At 45.8% G+C, this 20,695-nt stretch overlaps 1 protein-coding gene across 6 annotated transcripts in view; it reads left to right on the plus strand.

Moving 5' to 3' along the window:
• Positions 1 to 20,695, plus strand: part of sox5 (SRY-box transcription factor 5) — a 91,474-nt gene that overhangs the window by 27,506 nt on the left and 43,273 nt on the right. For 5 of the 6 annotated variants that reach the window (XM_083999107.1, XM_083999108.1, XM_083999111.1 and 2 more), the window contains exon 4: positions 16,157 to 16,243. The exons of the other annotated variant lie outside the window; for it this stretch is intronic. In XM_083999107.1, the coding sequence (XP_083855233.1) occupies positions 16,157 to 16,243 (87 nt within the window). The remainder of the gene's footprint in view (positions 1 to 16,156; positions 16,244 to 20,695) is intronic. 6 annotated transcript variants of the gene reach the window in all.

Consider the following 20,695-nt stretch of genomic DNA (forward strand, 5'->3'; position numbering starts at 1 on the left):
CACTATTTGACTGTCCTACCGTAACAGTGTGTGTATGCATTTGTGTATTTGTGAGTGTGTGTTGATGCAGACTGATGAGGCAGGTAGGGTGGGGGTTGTGTGTGTGTACTTCTTCACATTAGGAATGTTTTTGTGCGTTCGCTGGGTGCCGTACACACCATGCGGACATGTCCTGCTCTGTGTTTATGTAAGTGTAAGTCAGACTGTCCCACATAAAGGCCTCCTGTCACCAACTCCCAAATATTAGACAGGCCCCAGCGTTTTGGCATCCACACATTAACTTCCATTCAACACCATGTCCCATGACCAAATCAGTGGAATCCATGATTTATCTATTCAGCCTTCTCATAAACTCTCTTCATTTGCACGCCCTGTTGTTTTTCTTCCTTTTCTGTTATTTCCCTTTCTTAGTCTTTTCTCCCATTCCCATGGAGAGACACAGGAATGTTTTTATGCTGCAAAATGGCTGCGAGATTAATGAGTTTTGCGTAAAAGTGCGGCGACTTTCATTTGTCCTTCAATTACTTTATCAAAAGGATATGAAATGCAGGAAAAAAAATCTTAAAACTTTTCATTCAGGCACTTAAGCAACAAAAACACTGAGAAACACTTGTGAAGTGGAATTGGTGGTTGAAGTTCAGCTGGTTTTCAAAAAGCAGGATGATTTCAGGCCCTGACATTACTTTATGAAAAGACTTATCAAATTAGCCAATAACTTTTTTCCATTAAGTAGTTTACTAACATACCAGCAGTTACTTTCTGAGTAGGTGGATGTCGTGTTTTGGAATGAAATTGATTTTTGGTCTTGACGTCGTGCCACAGCAAAATATGAAAGGGTATCTCGTGGCTGCAAGCTTTCCAGACATTTCTCTTAACGTCTTTTAGTGTGTGTGCATGGAAGCATTTCTGGGTCAAAATCAAATAAAGGGCGAAAGATGTGGAAGAGAAGTTACGCATTTGTGATTTTTCTGTCTTTTTATTTATAGCTTACACGTCCTAATAAAGGCACTTCCTAGAAAGAACTACATAATTAGTTTTTTCATTATTTGGGAAAAGCAGATGAAGTTCTGGGGCAGTTATTTGGGGTTTATTTGGCTGTACGCAGTTGTTGATTTCTATTTAAACTCAATGAAATCTTTGTGTTTGCCTGCGTTTGGCTGCTGCTGCTAAACTCATGTGCACTCACTCAAAGACTCTCTGTTAGTAATTCACTGGAATGAACTAACTGGGAGTGCGCCTATAGAACAATATTTCTATTTTACCTGCAATATAATCAGTGCTAATAAGTATTAGCATTATTGGATTACACCATTCCCATTCCTGGAAAATATAAGGAAGATGTTGACGTGTAAACACGGAGGAATCACAAACTAACTCGGGAACATTTAATGTATAAAATAGATTTTTGACATAGTGAAGCACAGGCAGATCAATCAGGCTGGGATACCAAGGATTCCTCGTTGATCATATTCAGACATTTCTGTGCACAGATAAACATGAGATCCACTTAACCTTTTGTGATGCAAAGACACGGTTAATGTCATGTACATAGGGTTTATGGTTGTACATGTTTATGCTTCTTATGCGAACAGGTCTTACACTATAGGTGCACATCTACATATAAGCACACGTGAAGGCATCAGAGCTGTCGGCTCCTATCACCCATGTCAGCAGCATCCAGCACAGGATTTAAGGCCTGACATGGATGTGAAAGGGCTTTAACGGCCCGAGTCGAGGCGTGGGATTGGCGTGTATCACTGCCTGGGCTCTGGATTGGCTGCACATACGGCAATAAAAATATACATGTATGCGTGTCGCCCCCACGCTGGATGACAAACGCACAAGCCTGTGTGACCTGACCGAGGAGCCGCAGCTTCTCATGAGGCATCAGGGACTGAGAGTCGCCAAAAACGCACATAATCAACACCCGAGGGCCACCTCTACTGTTTCTGTTTCGGTAACACTTTACTTGAATAGGTATTCATAAGATTGACATAACACTGTCATAAACATCAATGAATACTTATGACAGCTGTTGTTAAGTGTCATTCGGTAAGTTATGTCACTTTTGATGCAAAGTTGACATTGTTTGAGATGTTTTTGTTCTGACAACTTGACATAAAGACAATTTCAACTGTCATAGCAGACCTAATTGCCAAACTTTAAAAATTATGTCAAGTTCTCATAACAAGGAACATCTCAAATAATGTCAACTTTGCATTAAAAGTGACATAACTTACCGAATGACACTTAACAACAGCTGTCAGAAGTATTCATTGATGTTTATGACAGTGTTATGTCAATCTTATGAATACCTATTCAAGTAAAGTGTTACCTCCGTTCCCTCTTATAAACAGGTATGAAGACGGTTGTGTAGCATTAGCACGTAGAGCAACAAGTCAGGCAGCGACTCAGTCAGTCATTCAACATAGAGCATCAGCCGCGCCGTTAGCCACCCAGCTCCTCGGCCCCTCCCATCCAGCCGGCCGGCCGGGGAGCCGGTCACTCAGCTGGCCCGTCAACCAGTCAGCCAGTCAGTGTGTCAGTCTTTGAAGCCACGGGGTCTCTATTAATTAACCCCTGGCTGGCTGGTCAGAGGGCGGGTGCTGCAGATGAAGTGGTGGCGTCTGTGTTGTCAGCCTCAGGGGTCACGACCCCCAGCCCTCAGCACGGCCCAGCCTTATTTGAGCCAGATGTTGGGAGACAAGCATCTCCAGTCAACCCCCTACCCCCCCATACCCCCCACACCCATCCCCACCCCCCTGCCTGCTGCATTCCTTCCCTTCGCTGCTGCTTGGCAAAACAGAGCAGCCATCAGCAGCCACTCGCGCCGGAGCTCTGATGCTCCTCTGGATGGCTGTACTTCTCTGTCTGCCCCCCCCCCCCCCCCCCCCCCCCTCGCCGCCCATCCTCTCTCCAGTCTCTCTCCCTGTGGGATCCTTCCATCCGTCCACTCACCTCTCTCCTCCCATCCCTCTATTTTCACCCCTCCCTCCTCGTTTGGCCCACTGCCCCTTTCCGCCTTGCTCAGGGGAAAGAGTGCTGTATGTGTGTGTTGCCTGGCAGCGTGCCCACTCTCTCAACCCCCCTCTCCTTTTTTTTCTACCTCATCCTTCCCTTTTCTCACTCTTTCCTCCCTGTCATCCCTTGCTTTCAGTTCTCCCCCATCCTTACTTCTATCTCTCTTCTCTACCTCCTTCTCTCCATTCTTCTACCCCCCCTCCCTTTGTCTGTGTCACTCTCTCCACCTGCTTCTAATCATTCCCCCTCCATCTCTTTCACTCCCTGCCTCCCATTCATACTTCGCTCTCATCCCTCCCTCCCTCTCTCCGTCTCTCTCTCTCTCCTCGTCTCTTCCTCGGCTGGGCTCAGGAGCAGTGAACAGGTGTTGTCTCCTTTTGATTTGGGTGCGTTCGGATTAATGCTGTCAGCTCAGCTGTTAAAACAACTGCCACCGCCAGATGCCAGTCAGTTTGGGGCTGGGGCTGTCACCTACACACACACACATGCACACATGCACACATGCACACACACGTATTCAAACACACACTCAGATACAGCCGTGCACGCAGGGGGAAAAAAATGCACACATACACACAAGCACAAAGCCTCTTGGCTCATTGTGATACCGACAAAGCAAATCAGCTGCTGTACGCCAGTCTTGTCTGTAACCCAGGTGTGTGTTTCTGTAGCCTTTCCAAAACATCACAGTCAGTGCATATAAAAGCGACATTATGACATGATACTACAGTGCACAGTCAAGAGTTAATGGGGACTCACATAGACACCTACAGTCCATCATTTGCAGAGAAGAGCTTATTTTAGGACAGATATGTAGAGAAGTGTGAAATATTTTTTTTCTCAAGTGTGTTTTTAAATATTATCTACATTGAGCTTGTTGTTGTGTTGTGTTGTGTTGGGATGCTGCAGTTTGCTTTTGAACATGTAATTGTATTCCAGTAGGTATGTGTTGTTGTGTGGCCACTCCCCTGCAGAGGTTCATTCACTTCTTCAAGCAGTCATGTCCCTGTTCCTCTTCACTGTTTGCCCTTCAATAAACTACAAGATTATTTAAATGTGAGTGCTGGTGTTCCCTTCACCTTGTACTCAGCCATGACTGTGAAACCAACAGTTTCCCACTTTGGACTCGGACAGTCCCTTCTCAAATATTTCATACATTTTCCACGGTGTGATCTGAATTCTAACTTTGAAACATGAAATTTAACGGTTTATCAGGGGGAACAGCAATCTAACCAATCTCACCGTGAACATACTTGCTGTTGCTCAAAAGCATACTTCAGCCACAGCGTTATCTGCCAAAAATCCGTTATTCATACAATAATCAGTTACTTCTCTGATCTGAAATAGTAAATTCAAAAGTGACAGTCGTACGACCTTTCATCGCCGTGGTTTCTTGTTGGTAAAGTATCGGAGCACATCTCAAACAGAGAGTCCGATGTTTGCCTCGGTATTCAGTGAATAAACCTTCAGTGAGGCTTGTTTACATTAGCTGGGCCTATAACTGTGTTTACTGTTGGAGAAACTCTCCGTTCCTGAGGCGACACACGGTTTCTACCTCTCCACCTTCGCCCGCCTTCCCTCCTTCTGCACCCTGCTCGCACTCACTTGTTCCTTTCTTTTCTCCAAAACATCCCTGCTGCCCTGTCTGTCTGTAGTCGGCTTCCCCAAACAAATGCACATGAACACCTGTCAGGAGTTTGCCATAAAACTTTCACCTCTCTGATGATCTTAGGCAGTGTGTGTCTGCATGCGTCACCGCACTGTCGACGCCAGCTCCCTCCGTACACTCACAGACGTTTCCTGCCCGGCGGCTTGCTTCATTTTAGAGTGTGGATTCTTGTTTTTGTGAGTAAAATGATGATTAACTCTGAATATCAGTGATCTGCAGTGTGTGTGTGTGTGTGTGTGTGTGTGTAAGTGGTGTGTAACGGAGCTATTTAAGGCAGCCTTAGATGTGGGTGGAGCTCGCTGGCTTCCTGTCTGCGTGTGCGTGTCAGATGGTGGGTAGTGGGCTTCAGAGTGGTGATGCTGGGATCTTATTCTGTTCTATACATATTCACAAACACAAAGACCGAGAGGAGCTCTTCTACTTTCCATTTTTTCCCTTCTGGCTGATTTTTGATCTATCTTTGTCGCTCTCCGTCTTGGTGTCCGTTTCCCTCCCTCTCTCTCTCTCTCTCTCTCTCTGTGTCTCTCAAACTGAACTCATGGACTCATGTTTGTTTTCCAGGCTTCACACTAGACAGTCTTGTGATGCTGGTTCAAGGAGCCGTCCACACTAAGACAGTGGACACTTGTTTGTTAGGTCATGTCGGTTTGTCTGACACACTCTTACACCCAAAAGCAAACACACCCAACACACTCTCTAACATTGAGCCCTCTGTCTGGGCGTCCCTGCCCCCCCCCCCCCCCCCCCCTCCTCGTATCAGTTAACCATGTGAAAACACAGCCGAGCGCAGGATCTCTCGCCCCTCTCTGGCCAACCTACCGAACCGTGTTTTGCCCCAGTTTCTCCCGAGGATCACGCCCTCCTCGTCCATTTTGTTGGTTTGTTTCATTACACTAACAAGGTTACGGCCAAGGTTATCATCCCCCACTGAAGTCTCCGGTCTCTGCTGAGCCAAATGTTGTTAAGACAATTAGCCCACTCAAAGAGTCATGGGTGTCTTGTCGGGGGAATGGCAGGAGGGGGGGGGGGGGAGAGGGGTTCAAAGGCACCAGAGAAAGGAATGTTCAGGAAAAAAAGAAGTACAGATGCAAGGATCTGTGTCAGCGAGGGGTTGGTACAGTATAAAAGAAAAAAATCTACGATGTTCCTGAGTAAAGTTGACACAGTTAACTTATTTGGATCAAGATATGAATGATCAGATTAAGAGGATTGATTCAATAAAAAAAAGAACCAGGATATGTAATAGAAAAGCCAAAAGGGAAAAGCCTGATTTAATAAACGGCCTAATCATTTATTAGATGCTGTATATTATTAAATATTTCCACTGGCATCAGCATTTATCATTTAATCAGTGTTGTGGTAGATATGCCAGTCAAAGTTAGACTCGCATTTTACTGTGCTGACTGAACTTTTAGGCTCTTTGAAACTCCAGTGGGGGGGTCATTGCTCTCCTGTCTCTCTCAACTGTACTATCTAATAAAAAGACATTTAAAAAAGCCAAAAAAATAAAAGAAATGAAACTCCAGTGGGAACTGTTGCAGTAAATTGAAGCCTATCTATTGATCTTAAATCTGTATAACTAACCAATAACAGGCATAGGCATGTTATCAAGGCTTTTGATAGGGATTGTTCACTGTAGGAAAAACAAATTAAGTAATATAAATAAGACTTTTCTGCAAAGGACTTGGACATTAGCCACAAAACGCATAAAAAGTCAAAGTTAATTAGAGAAAAAATATCAGTGCACAAGACCAGTATCACAGCAGAGATACTCTGACTTAAGACCTCAATCTTAGATTTCCCATCATGCAAATCAGCTGTACTTTATAATGCTGTCTTTCAATTTTAAAAAATTGTTCTTTTTCACAGACCCATGTTCACAGTCGTGTAATGCACCTTGTGACAAGTAATTGGAACATTATGTATGAAAAAGATGGAGTGCCTGTTTTTTTTTTGTTTTTTTTTATCTAACAGAGTTTCTGCTTTTATCAAATTAATTCCACTTTCATTTGTGTACATCAAACAGAAAGTTAGATTTAAGAGCAATATTTTATTTCACTATCACTGCTGAAGATTCTTTCACCAACTCTGTTATTGTCACTTAATTTGTGTGAGTGCTACCACAGATGGCAAAGTGATCTAAATGCGACCTAAACTAGCAGCATCAGCCGTTATTGATGAGGCAAAACTCCTCAACCAATCAATTTCTTTCTTTTTTTCCTCGTCTAAAAAAAGGATGTGATCTTTCCAGAAAAAACTAGGGAGTATGAAAAGATTTACAGAGAGAGACGTCGACATGAGCGAATAATTGGAGCACAGTGGCTCTTTAGGCTCCAACAGGTCAGACACACACACACACACACACACACACACACACACATGCTAGTCAGCAGAGCACTCCAGTGCTGTTTGGACTGTTGTTGCCATTGGTCTAATGGTTCTCACATGTCTGTCGCCCTATCTTTGAGCAGCACACAGGACAATGTGGGCTATTCTTAAGACCTTACAATGCGCTCTGTCTCAAGCCCAACGACGCACAGATGGAACAAACATTCACACATAGATAAGAAAGACAAAAAGAGACAGAGACGGATCTCAAGATTCAAACAGACACATAAACAGAGGGAAGAAGTGTGCGCGCGTGCGTGCGTGCGTGTCTGTTTGAGTCCGCATTAACTGCAATAGGCGGGTTCCGCCTCCGCCGTCCGGCAGAGCAGAGCCACTCTAAAGCCAAGCCAACTGTCAATCAAGCAGCCAACACTGGGCCAAAACTATGATAGCATCAGAAATAACAGTCTTTACCCATCAGTGTCACATGCACACAACACACACGCACGCGCACACACACACACACACACACAAACACACACAAGTGCAGGGGAGGTTAAAGTCACAGCTCAGCCCTGTTTGAAAAGGCTTCCAACATGCAAAGCAGCATTAGTGTGGCAGGAGTGTCTTGCTGTTCTGTCTGTCTCTCTGTCATTGCTTTGACAGGCAGACCAAAAATGTCACGACTCACAAGAGAAAACGCAGCACTGAGTGTGTGTGTGTGTGTGTGTGTGTGTGTGTGTGTGTGTGTGTGTGTGTGCTCTCCGTCTGTCTGTAGCGTAGTTAATGCGTGGGTCCGTTCTCCTCCTCAAACACGGCAGGCCCAATACACAATGTCTTCTTTTGTTGTCACGTTAAAGTGATGCAATAAAGCTGCGCAGTGACAAGGACGGCCCGGGGGCTGATGCAGTGACAGAGACATTGAGTGTGTGCGTGTGCGCGTGCACCGTGTGCGCATGTGTGTGGAGTGGAGACAAGAGCGCTGAAGAGGGGTTATTGCCACGAGACAGATTGCAAGTGTCATTTTCCATTACAGCAGTGTGAGCCACTGTGTACGACACACACGCACACACACACGTAGATACACACTGATACACATGCCTTGGCCTACTTTAACAGGATGCTTTTGACAGGGAGAGATGTGCGTGCATTAAGAGAGTGCCGGCCCTGATGATTTAACCCTCTCCTCACCCTGACACCAGGTTGAAAAAGCCGGATTTTCAGACACACACCTTTTGCTTTTTTTGTGATATTTTTTTCGGCTTCTCTGATTGGTTGATTTACTGACCATTGATATAAATCAGATTTTTTCCATGAAACTAAGGATTTAGAGACTGTAAATCATCTTTTGACCCTCAAATAACTTAAAAATTGATGCCGAAAACCCAATTTCACAGATTTTCATGGTTAAGTTGATAGATCACATTATGTTTCTCCATGGGCTAAAAAAAAACTCCTTGACCTCCAGAGCTTTAAAAGAAAAAGGGAAAGGGTCATCTGAGAGCAGTGGCAGGATACGACACACTTGTCAGAGCGGCTTTTCAAAGGCTCCTCAGTGAATACATTGAGTTTTAAATACAGCTTGAGCCATTGTTGAACGTGAACCTCTATTATCTATTCAAAAGTCTCTCATGAGGCTCTGTTTGTTAACCAGGCAATTAGCGGGCAGTATTTGGTGGTTATCAGTACCACAGTTGACACTTGGTCTCTTCAGCTTGTAAAGTATGAGGCAGTAAAATGAAAATGGGATCTATGTTCAGTCCCATAGCTGGTCCCTAATAAGGTGCAGTGGCAGCGGCTATCAGGGGCCGAGCTGAATTAGTCCGCAGCGGATTCAAATGTCTAGATGCTATCAAACACCATTTAATGATAATGGAGGTCACAGAGGCAATTGGGAAAATGGTGTGTGTGTGTGTGTGTGTCTGTGAAAGGAACGTTTTTCTGTCTCCCGCAAAAACACAGCATTAAGATAGCATCGCTAATTTCTTCAGCTCGGCACAAAAACAACATGCAGAGGAGGGGAGAGAGAGGGAGAAAAAAACACAAAAAACAACACACAAGCGAAATGAAACAACAAGGAAAGTTTTTCTGCGACTTTCTCGAATGTCGCTCCAGATTTTGCCCTTCATCGTTCTTTCACAATGTCGCGCCCTCTCCGCTGCTATTTCTGACTGCCAGTGTGTGGATCTGGCTCGCTGAGATTTCATGCCAGTGTAAAAATTGGCTGAGGGTTTGGTTCAAATCAAATTGGACATAAGCACCCACAACACCATCTGTTAGGGAAAGGCAGTGGAGTGAAGGGCAGAACTCTGTATTCAGATAAATGGATTTTCAATTTATTAAATTGTTGACTGACACCCTTGTAAATTTTTGCTTTATGTGCTATGGCCTATTCTTAGAACGTCACATTTAATGGAAACATGCTGCTATATGTACATCCATACAATCCCTAATACTAGAATGGAGGGGGGGGGGCACCCCACTACATCTGTTGTTTTGTGAGAGAAATTATTTCTTTTTATAATTTTGCAGCACGGTTGCCGCACATTTACATGAGAGGGAAAAAAATAATAATTTTTCCTTTTTTTTCGTGCTTTTTTCTAAAACTATCTGGCTTTAAATAGACAAAAATAAAGCCCTCTCCCTGGTTAGTCTTTAGGTGTTTTGGCAAGAGATATTGTGTGTGTACGTTTGCGGTTTTGTGTTAACAGCTGTGTCGCCCTGAAACGTGTTTGGAGACACGTCTGTGATTGTCACAGTACTTTAGGGGAGCACCATATGTCCCTCGTCGCTGCACCCAAAAACTTCACTTACTTTGCAAGGTGAATAAAAGTCCAGTAACTCTCAGAAGTTGATGTCATGTTGCTCCGTGAGTGAGAGCGTGCCAAACACTTTGAGCTGGTGTGCGATATGACTGTGTGTGTGTGTGTGTGTGTGTGTGTGTGTGTGTGTGTGTGTGTGCTGGTGTCCCCCTAGCCTGCCGACTGGTCTGGGTGTTTATTAATAACTAAACTTGGATCAGCTTCTGAATGACAAGTCGCTGTGGACGGTGGGACCGACCGGGGACCGACTCTGTTTCTTTCTGTCTCTTTTCTTGCTGCGATCCTCTGCTTCGGTGGGAGACGGGGAGATGGGGGGAGGGGGGTAGAAAGTAAGGAGGAGTAGTGTTTACACAGAGGCCCAGCCACCGCAACTGTTGCCAAGCGCTGTTCTCCCCACAACAAGCCAGTAATTGGTACTGTTAACGGCTAACCTTGCGGAGGTGGTGGTGCGAGGTGGGCTTGGACAAAAAGCTTTTTGATACATCTCCCTCTCTATATCTATCTCCTCTCTCAAGCCGCCGTATAGTGCCCCTGTGTTGCTGTTGTGTGTGTGTGAGTGTGTGTGTTTTTTTTTTTGACAAGAGACTGCCCGTAATCTTGGCACGGCCCTTCCTCGCTTTGGAACAATTGGACCGTCTTTAGAAGGAATCGATGAAAATGTGTCCAGACACATGGCCCAGCTCAACCAGACATGAATTGATCATCAAAATATCAACATCATCATTTCGTAATGGAGGATGTTGGCTCCGTCAGCGCGGAGGGAATAGCCAGACTGAAAAGCAAAAGCTGCAGTATCAAGAGGGTGTAAATAAGTGAGGAGGCGCATTCCAAATTCTGCTTTTATGAAGTTTCTTTGAACATCCAGTCTGTTGAAGTTGTAACGTTTTACCACCGCAAGACTTCAGTTACCTCATATTATTTAAACAGTAACACAACTTTTTTTTCTCTAATTAAACCACTTGTTAGTTTGAAACACTAGTTCTTCCTCGGAACAGTGAGTGTTGCAGTGTTATATGTCGTGACAGTAGTTTAATGCAGGTGTGTTTGCCTCCTGCAGCTCTTGTCTGTTCACAGCCTCACACTGGCAGCACTTTTTTCTTTTTCCTTCAGTTCATAAGAGGAAAATGTCCGGTCAGGGCACTTATGAGATTCAGAATAACAAGATTTAACTTGATTTGTTTGCTCAAGATATTCATTTATTTCTTTATCATTAAACAATTTTGATAAAGCTATAAATCCAGAAGAATAATGAGAAAGAGGTTGTGCTTGTCTGATTTTGACTTAAATCAACTTAAGATAACCTGGTTAAGGTGTTTACATGACAGTTGCTGTGATTTACCTTAATCTGGTTATAAACTAATCTTTGGGTCACATGTAAACCTACTCTTTCTGTCTCCGTCATGGCCGCCACCTTAAGGCTCCTCGCCCTCCTTCCCTTCATCTCAATACTTCAGTGTTCAGGGTGGCAGTCTTAGACAAACTCCACCAGTGCTTGTATAATTGCTTATTCAATGTTGACCCCTGCTCAGTTTGGGAGGGAGGAGGCGGAGGAGGAGAATGGAGAAGGAAGGAGGGGGGGGGGGCATGGCTGCCAAGGCCCAAGTCAATGTGGAGTCTGTTTTTGGGGCTATAAGGGCCGGCCCCGGGTCCCAAGCCAGGGCCCTTTCCTGTGGGCCCTCCCCCTCCTCCTCCTCCTCATCTTCGCTCTCCTCCTTCATCCTCCACCCTCCTCTGAGCCCGGCTGGGCCTGGCGCTGGCACAGAGGCCCCTTTGTTGTGTACCCGAGAGCCCGGGCTCTCTCTTTCTCACTCTCTCTCTCTCTTTTCCTCCCCTCTCTCTCTCTCTCTCTCTCTCTCTCTCTCTCTCTCTCTCTCTTTCCACACATCCCCCTCCACCTCCCTCTCCTCCTCCTCCTCCTCCTCCTCCTCACATCCCTCCCTCCTTTTTCCTCTAAAGGTCTACCGGCTTCACAAATATGAGATAATAGGAAAAATAGAGCTGGCTGCTTGTGGTGACTCAGGGCAAAACGTCTGAGTGAAAAATAGAAAGTGAGTGAGAGTGAGAGAGAGAGTGAGAGAGAGAGAGAGAGAGAGAGAGAGAGAGAGAGAGAGAGAGAGAGAGAGAGAGAGAGAGAGAGAGAGAGAGAGAGAGAGAGAGAGAGAGAGAGAGAGAGAGAGAGAGAGAGAGAGAGAGAGAGAGAGAGAGAGAGATGGTATTGTTTGTGAGATTGGATGGAGCAAGCTGAACTGAGGTTGAGTCTCCTCCCATCTCTCTTTCTTTCTCTCTTTCCTTCTCTCTCCAGCAGCTTCTGAACCAAAAGCTCACTGTGGATCCAAAAGCCGGATGGGGGCTCACTCTAACACACAGACACACACACACACACACACACACACACACACACACACACTGCTTCACTCTGTCTCTCTCCCTCTCTCGGCAGGTGGACGGGGTTGTTTTGGCTCGGCTGCAGGGCAGCAGCTTGACTCCGTTTGAGCCAATGAGCCAAAATAATAGCCGACAATTCCAGAGTTATTGTCAGCGTTTTCCCCCCTCTGCTTTTCCCAGAATCCCTCTCAGCCGTGCGCGATCGGAATCGGAACATCACCCTTAGACAAATTAATGCGCTTTCGCAAGAAAAGTACAACGGCGAGATTCACGCTCATACGTACGGCACAGTCAAAACAAGAAGGGACGGTTTTTCAAACATTTGAAATGTGTAGGACCTGTCCAGGACTAAAGGTCTCTGATGCCAGATGTATAAATGTGATGCATGAGACATCTGGAGTCCTGGGATTGAAACATTATGGCACTTTGATAAGGAGCTGGGACATGCTGATGGAGCAGATCTGATGTTTACACACGTTGTAAGTTGTTTCTAAGAGAAGAAGAATGGATGAAAATGTATTTTGGAGGCGTTAACAGTAGCAAACACACAGATTTTCCCACCTTCAGTGCCCTGTGCAGCTCAGCACTGACACTTCCTTTCTCTCCCTCTTCTATTAATTTTCCTCACCCCTTCATTCTTGTTAAGGGGGAGCCAGTTATCCTCCCTGAAACTTGGCTCCCAACACCCCACCCTGCAAATATGTGGCCCACACCCCTGCGTGGGCACCAAACTCCACCCGCTTACCTCACACAACTCTAACACACACACACACTCACACACACAAACGCCCAGCATCCCAAACGTCACAAGAACAGGGAGTAGCTTCTCTGATTTTCATGGAAAGTGTTGTGCTGTCCTCCTTTATTATATGAGTTTTGGCCTTAATTAGCAGTAATAGATGCTTGCTATGTTTCCATCCAGCTGTCAGGAGAATTTTATGAAACCTCTTGAAATATTGCAGAACATGAAATGTGAATCAGGTGCAGTTCCATCCGCTGAGCTCAAGCAAATAAATCTCTGAATGTGAGACAACTGGAAGGAGAATTGTTTTTTTGCGTCGGGCAAGTTGTTATTGTTATGCGATGTCAGGTAATGGCAGCCATATTTTATATTCTTATAGAAATCTGAAAACAAGGAAACGCACTTGGCTGTATTCTAATGCAGCAAAGCCACAATGAGAAGCTTTAGGCATGAGAGAGATCTTTTTTTGCAGGGTCACTTTTCAGGATGTTTAAACACCTTTTAACAGATGCACAAGTTTGTGTGTGTGTCGTCGATGATGATGATGCATGTGTGTGTGTGTAGTTTATCACAGGTGACAGCGGGGGTTTATTTCACATGGTATTCACCCCATCAATCAACATCTCGATGAAAGCTACAGCATCTTCTCTTTTTTTTTGCTTCTCTCCTCTCTCCCTCTCCTCTCCACTCCTCCTCCCCATTTCCTCCCATTTTGCCATCCGCCGCACAATGAAAGAGCCTCTTGGCTTTTATTAATAGTTAAAGTGGCCCCGGCCTGTCACTGGGGACAATGGCTGCAGCCCTGTTAATAAATAAAAATAATAACTAGGAGATGGAGACAGAGAGGGAGTGCAATGGAAAGAGAACAGGCGACACTGCCATTTGTTGTTCCCTCTCACTTGTCAAAGCTCTTTGGCTTAAAAGCCTCTGTCATTGTTGAGGGAGAGGGGGCTGGAGGGAAAGATGAGAGTGAGAGACAGAGAGAAAGAGGGGGAGAGAAGGAGTGCCAGGGGCTAATAGCACCTGTTGGGGTGATGGTGAGACAGCTGTCATGGAGGGGGGAAAAAACACAGGCGCATACTCCTCTTCTACTTTCTACACGTTGCTTTCCCTCCTCCCTGTTTTTGTAACAGATTCTCCATCTATCCGAGCTCTGCTCCTCCTCCTCCTCCTCCTCCACCTTCATCCCTCTGCTAACCTATTCCCTGAAGGCTAGAAAGCACTAGGGCACCGGGGACGCGGCGCTCAAACTCAGTTGCAGACTAACTGGATGAGTGGCAGCGTCAGAAACACAAGGACAGACCAGTCAAGAGTCCAAGGACGGGAGGAAGAAAAATAGAAAAAAGTCACTGAGATGCACTGGCTGGAAGTTCAGTATTGATCTTTGTCTTTGTGTGTTTGTGAATGTGCGCGCATTGTAATCAACAGAGCATGAATGCTCTGGTCTTACAGCCAGAGGAGAAGGACCTGATTCAGGCCTCTGGGGAAGCTGTAGGCACACACACAAACACACACACAAGCTGAGGTACAGTATGTAGGACACGCTGCACTGCTTTGTGTGAGTGTGTGTGTGTGTGTGTGTGTGTGTGCCTGGGCAAGGCTTGTATGCCTCGACTTTCTCGCATGCCTCCTTGTTTGTGTGTGATCATGTGTCGTTTTAAACCCTGAAGATCTGCAGGTGCCTTCTCCTCCTTGTCTCCACATTCCCTCCCTCACAGAGAGGAAGTTCTGCTTTTTCTGTCTGCATGTTGGCTAAAAGTGCTTTAATTTGTTGTCGAGAAAAAAGCACCAAGCTCAACTTCACACACCCCAAATCTCTCTCTCTCTCCGTGGAGAGCATTAGTGTTTGTACTCCAGCACGCATCTCAGTATGCATGTGTAAGTTAGTGTTTGTGCAGGCGAGATGTCTCATAGCAGTGAGATTAAGACTTTATATTTTTTAAATCGCTCATGTCATAACGGGAAAAAAAACAACATTAATCCACGGACCAACTTCCCGCCTGCCATCACCACTGTGCATACAGTATGACTGTGTGTGCAGCCACATATATGAGTTCATTCAACTGTATGTGTTGTGCATGCGTCTGTGTGTTTTGTGGGTGTTTGTGCAATGGTGTGTGTGTTTGCGTTGGCTGATAGGGTTAATCACCCCACTCCAAGTGTAAAACCTCTTTCCTTAGCAAGGCCTCACATCCCAAGTGCAGATGGCTCCCAGTAAATAGAAAGCTCTCTCTCTCTCTCTCTGACTTCGCTCTCTCCCTCTCCCTCTCTCTCCCTCTCCCTCTCCCTCTCTCTCCCTCTCTCTCTCTCTCTCTCTCTCTCTCTCTCTCTCTCTCTCTCTCCCTCTCTCTCTCTCTCTCTCTCCCTCTCTCCCTCTTTCCTCACTCTTTCCGTCCTCTTTTGTCTGGTCATTCCTCCTGGTTCCCTTTGTTCATGTCAATAACAGTGAACAGGGTAACTGGGTTGATGGCAGCATTTATGTGTGCACACATCTACGTGTCCACATCTAGGACTGAACCTCCATGTGTGTGTGTGTGTGTGTGTGTGTGCTCTCTTGTGTGGCATTACCATTTCCCACAAACCCTCCTGTGCGTGTGTGTGTGTGCGCGCGCAAACACACAAACACCCATGTGCGAGTGCGAGTGCGACCATAGTTTGGGTTGTAATTAGTGATTCTGCGGGTTTGTGTGCACATGTGTGTGTTTGTGCAGGGGTTTGTGTGGATAAGTGTCTGTGGAGTGTGTGTTGAAAACAAAGCGCGGGCTGATAATGTGTCCATTGTGGCGGGTGCATTAAGGCCCTCTTTGTCTCAGGCCCACAGGGCTAATGATTCTCTAGCAGCAGGTGAGAGGGAAAAAGCCTCTCTCTCTTTCTCTTTCCCTCTCTTCCTTTCTCCTCCACTTGTCTCTCTCTTTATCTTGCGTTGCCTCTCTCGCTCGTTCCCTTTTGCTCACTTGTTTTTGTTCTTCAGATTTCCTCTCTTTCGATTATCAGCTTCTCTCTTTCCACCTTTCTCTCCCTCTCTCTCCTGCTGATGCGGCCATTAGGCTGAGCTGCCGCTGCCTTTATTACAGCAAATGGACTTTAAATGAGCTTTATTGTCATGTTGGCCAGCCGACTGAATCCCTCTCTCTCTCTCTCCTCCCCCCCGTCCCCCCCTCCCCCATCCTCCCATCCTCCCCTAAACAGAGGCCCCCAGCATTGAGAGGCTGTTGTCAAAGGACTGGAAGGATAAACTTTTGGCCATGGGCTCAGGGCACATCGGAGAAATTAAAGGTACAGTGCAACTAAATAACAACAGAACTAAACTACAGAGAGCTGTTTAATTAACTCTTTAAAACGTAATCTATGCTAGATTAATTAAAAAACGTCCACAAATCTATTTATAAAAACATTTAACTATGTCCCTGCATTATTTGAAAAAATAAAAAATCAAGACGTCTTCTTCAGCCTTATTCCATTTAAATACAAATATGAAAGACACTGAAATAAACAGAAGTTGACTGAATTCACTTAAATTGAAATCCAGTGAAGTGAGCTGCCCTGAACTGAACCAAGTCTGGTGGCTTTGTCTGGTGTGTTTGACCAACAAGTCAAAAAGTCAATGGCATCTCTGCCGGTCCATCAGCTCTGTGTTAATCTCGGTGTTAATCACCCATTTTATCCACGCCGGCCCCTTCTTAACATCCGACAGCACATGAGACAGAGAGGGACAGAGGGCAGGAAGTGAAACAAGACGGGAACGAGGGAGCTGCGCTGTGAATACGGAGGAGCGAGAATCAGCCGGAGAGAGGGAGAAAGCGAGGAGAAAAAGATGTGAGAGCGGCAGAGAGAGAGGTGGAAGAGACTGGCTATTATTCCTCATAACTCCAGGGCAAAGCTGTCGTTCTCCACCAGTAATTGAGCTTCATTAGGAAGCAAAGCAATATGTAATCAAAGAGCCTTGTGGAGCGGCGTGGCCATCGAGAGGGGGGCTCCATTGATCAAACCCCCTTTTCCCAGCTCCCTGCCGCGCTGACATTTCTGTGTAGGGGCGTCCCGCTTGGCACACCACACACCAACAGCTGGGGAGCAATATTAGGAGTATGTATGAGAGCATGAGTGTGTGTGTGTGTGTGTGTGTGCGTGCCGTGGGAGTGCATGTGTGTCATTTGGGTCTTAAACAGCACTTACATAATAGCTGTTAGTGTGAACATGCACTTGTGCCTATCATTGTGAAAAAAGAGAACCATGTGGAAAGTGTTCATACACCAGTTTGCATCGATAGTGTGTGTGTGTGTGTGTGTGTGTGTGAGCGTACGTTTTGCGCGCACTGTTCTCATTTGTCAGTGCATCCCTTGACTTTTTCCCCCCATTGAATTCCATTGAAGAGCTTTTTGTGGGGAGCAAAGTGATTATAAGCCACCACCTCTCATCCTCTCATTCTGTCAAAAGCATTGGTCCCATGTGGTTCACAATAAAACACACACACACACACACACACACGTTCACACACACATATATATATATATATATATATATATATATATATATATATATATATATATATACCCACACAAATATGGACCTCATGGAGCTCCTTCATTATAAAGTGTTGATTTCCCCTTTAAGTTGCCCCTCACTCTGTGTAACACCTTATATACAGTACAGGTACCATATAGTATCTGTTCTGAGCACTTCAGTTAAAGTACATAATGTTTACACCATGGCTTATTTAACGATCCAAGATGTATTATCCCTGGACCTTTCATCAGACAGAGAATTTCTGGATCTCTTTTGCATCTTTTTGGTTCCACATTCTTGAAATTCTGCAGCCATATCTGTGACTTGTTAAAGTTTGAAATCTCGATTGGAATTTGAAAGGAAAGTCTTTGGGCTTGAATAAAGCTTGGCTGTACAACATAGGTTTGTGAACATGTAGACACCACTGTATCTGGCAGGCGCATCCTCACAAATCACATACCGGACACACACACAATCTGCTGCGTCCCACTGAGCAGTCTGTTAGGAGGAGTTGCAGGGTTAACTGCGTTGCTCAGTGGCACAGTGTCAGTAGGTGTCAAGGAGAGAAAAAAATGAATATGAGCAGTGTTAATTATCTAAATTACTTGTACAGAGCCAATAAGAATGCTTTTTTTTCAGTCAGAGGAACTTATACTCCTCTGTTAACTACTTCAATATAACCCAACCTATTCTTTTATTATTTCATTTGTATTATTTTTAACCGTATTGATGGGATTGTGGGATGTGGTGTTGTTAATATTAACAAATAAATGTTAAACCATGATGGAAAAAAACCCAATAAAACAGCAAAAGTAAGATTCTGTCTGCATGCTACAAATCATGTAGCCAATCCTGTAGTCAAACAAATCATGTAAACTTGAATTACTGGGAAAATCAGATTACTGCAAACCATGTAGTGTGTGCTTTAATCAAACCTTAATTTTATTACCTTAATATTAACTCAATTTAATTATTTACAGTAATTGGGTTATGGTGTTCATGTAAATATACTTCTCAGTGTGCTAATTATACTTCCAGACTGTCTACGTCCTTGTAGTTTTTCTGGCCTGTTTTGTCTGTTTCTCCATCCTCTCCTTGTCCCTCACCATCGCACCTTTCCTTCGCCGTCTTCTCTTTCTTCCTCTCCACTCTGCTCCTTTCCTTTCCACCTCAGCCACCACCCCCCCCCCCCCCTCCCCTCCCTCCTCACCAGAGGGGAGTTATCAATGCAGCCGGGGTCATTAATTAGCACCGCGAACACGGTGACAAGTATTACATTGTTACAAATTGGTTAATTACGCCGTGCACGGGTTTGTGTGTGTGTGTGCGTGAGAAAAAAAAAAAGGGGGACGGGGGTTGTGTTGGTTGGGTGGGTTTGTAGGTAAGCGCAGGCCGTGGCAATCTGCCTAAGGAGGAATGTGTGTAAAGCGACGGAGGAAACCAGTTATCGATCCGCCTGCCTGGCTCGCAGCGGCCGAGGAAACAGGCCGACGGGAGCTGATTTATGGAGGGAGAGCACGGAAAAACCCCAGAGCCCCGGAATGGGATGAGACAGGTCGGCTCAGTCAGGAGGACTGGTCTCGGCCAGGAGGACCGGTCTCGGTCAGGGGGACCGGTCTCGGTCAGGAGGACCGGTCTCGGTCAGGAGGTCCGGTCTCGGTCAGGAGGACCGGTCTCGGTCAGGAGGACCGGTCTCAGCCAGGAGGACCGGTCTCAGTCAGGAGGACCGGTCTCAGTCAGAGATTCCTCCTCTTCTTCTGCAAACACCCCGCTTTGAGTCATAAAAGATCCACAGCTGAGAGGGGGATTGAGAACAGCTTGTAGGAGAAGAATAGACTGCTTGTCTTCTTTTTTCACACCTTACCATTCAGGCTGCTGCTTGAGAGAATGTCCCTCCACATCACCATACACACACACACACACACACACACACACTCTGTTTCGCTCAGTACCTAATTTTACTGTGTTTGCATTTGTGCATGTGTGCATGTGCGTGTGCGGGGGGAGGGGGGGGGTAACCCCAACAAGAACACCCCCGACAAGAAAGACTCCTTTGATCCATCGTTTCACCTTTGCAACCCCCCCTTATCCTTTTTTTCCCTCCCTCTTGCCCCCTTCCTCCCCACCCCTTCACCCCCCATTTGAACAGGCTAACGTTTTTAACACAAGGCTCTTTCTTGTCTTGGTCAGCTTTGGCTACACACACACACACACACACACACACACACACACACACACACACACACACACACACACACACACACCCCCTCAGCTCTACAAAGCTGGCTCTGTGAGTTCGGACAGCTCCGTGTTTATTTTTCCAGCGGCCAGCGCTCCCGACAGTTGCCTTTATTGTTCATTGTTGGCGGATGGATGGAGTGCGGGGGGGAAGTGAGGGAGGGCAGGGAGGGGTGTCGGTAGAGGGGGGGGGGGCGGCATCCAGCAGGGAGGACAAATGGATGGCACTCACCTTCCCCAGCGGTCAAAGGGCAGGTCAGCAGCCGCAGCTCCTCACCTTCGCTCCTTCACCCCCCCTCCCCACACCCCCTCTTTCATCCCCCGTTGTGTTTCTCTTTCTTTTCCTCCCCCACTGCCCTCTCCCTCTCTTTCTCTTTCTCTTTCTCCCCCTCTCCCTCTCCTCCTCTCTTCCTCATCTGGTTTGACTGGCCCAGGAATGTGGTCCTGTTAAAGGTAGCAGCTGAAGAACAATGGGGGATTGTGCTACTGACTCACACACACACGCGCATGCACGCTCACGCACACACACAACAAAGCCATGTAGGCAAACATTGGTACATATGACCAGACATGAGCACACACACTCGCACTGATTGTGGCTCAGTGTGCCTCTCTCTAACTACATCCTGTTGAATGATTTAGGCCTTGTGTGGAAGTGTGTTTGTGTATGTGTAATTGTGGATGTGTGTGTGTGTGTGTATGTGTGTGTGAGTGTAATGGAGCTGGTATGTCAGGATCTAAGGGGTCAAAGGTCAGGCCATGCTAAATGTGAGCAGGAGGTTGGCTGACTGCAGGATAAACACAGACCAGACACACTCTCCTTCTTTCTTTTGCCCTCTTTTTCCCCCCTCTTTCATTCACACACGCGCACACACACACATACACACATTTCACACAGAACTAAAGCTTCATAGCAACAGGCGAATCCCTGAATTTACCCATAATTCACCACCAATCAAATAAATTTTGATTTTTCTTTGAGTTTTA

The sequence above is a fragment of the Trachurus trachurus genome (genome assembly GCF_905171665.1).
Source record: "Trachurus trachurus genome assembly, chromosome: 23".
Lineage (NCBI taxonomy): Eukaryota > Metazoa > Chordata > Actinopteri > Carangiformes > Carangidae > Trachurus > Trachurus trachurus.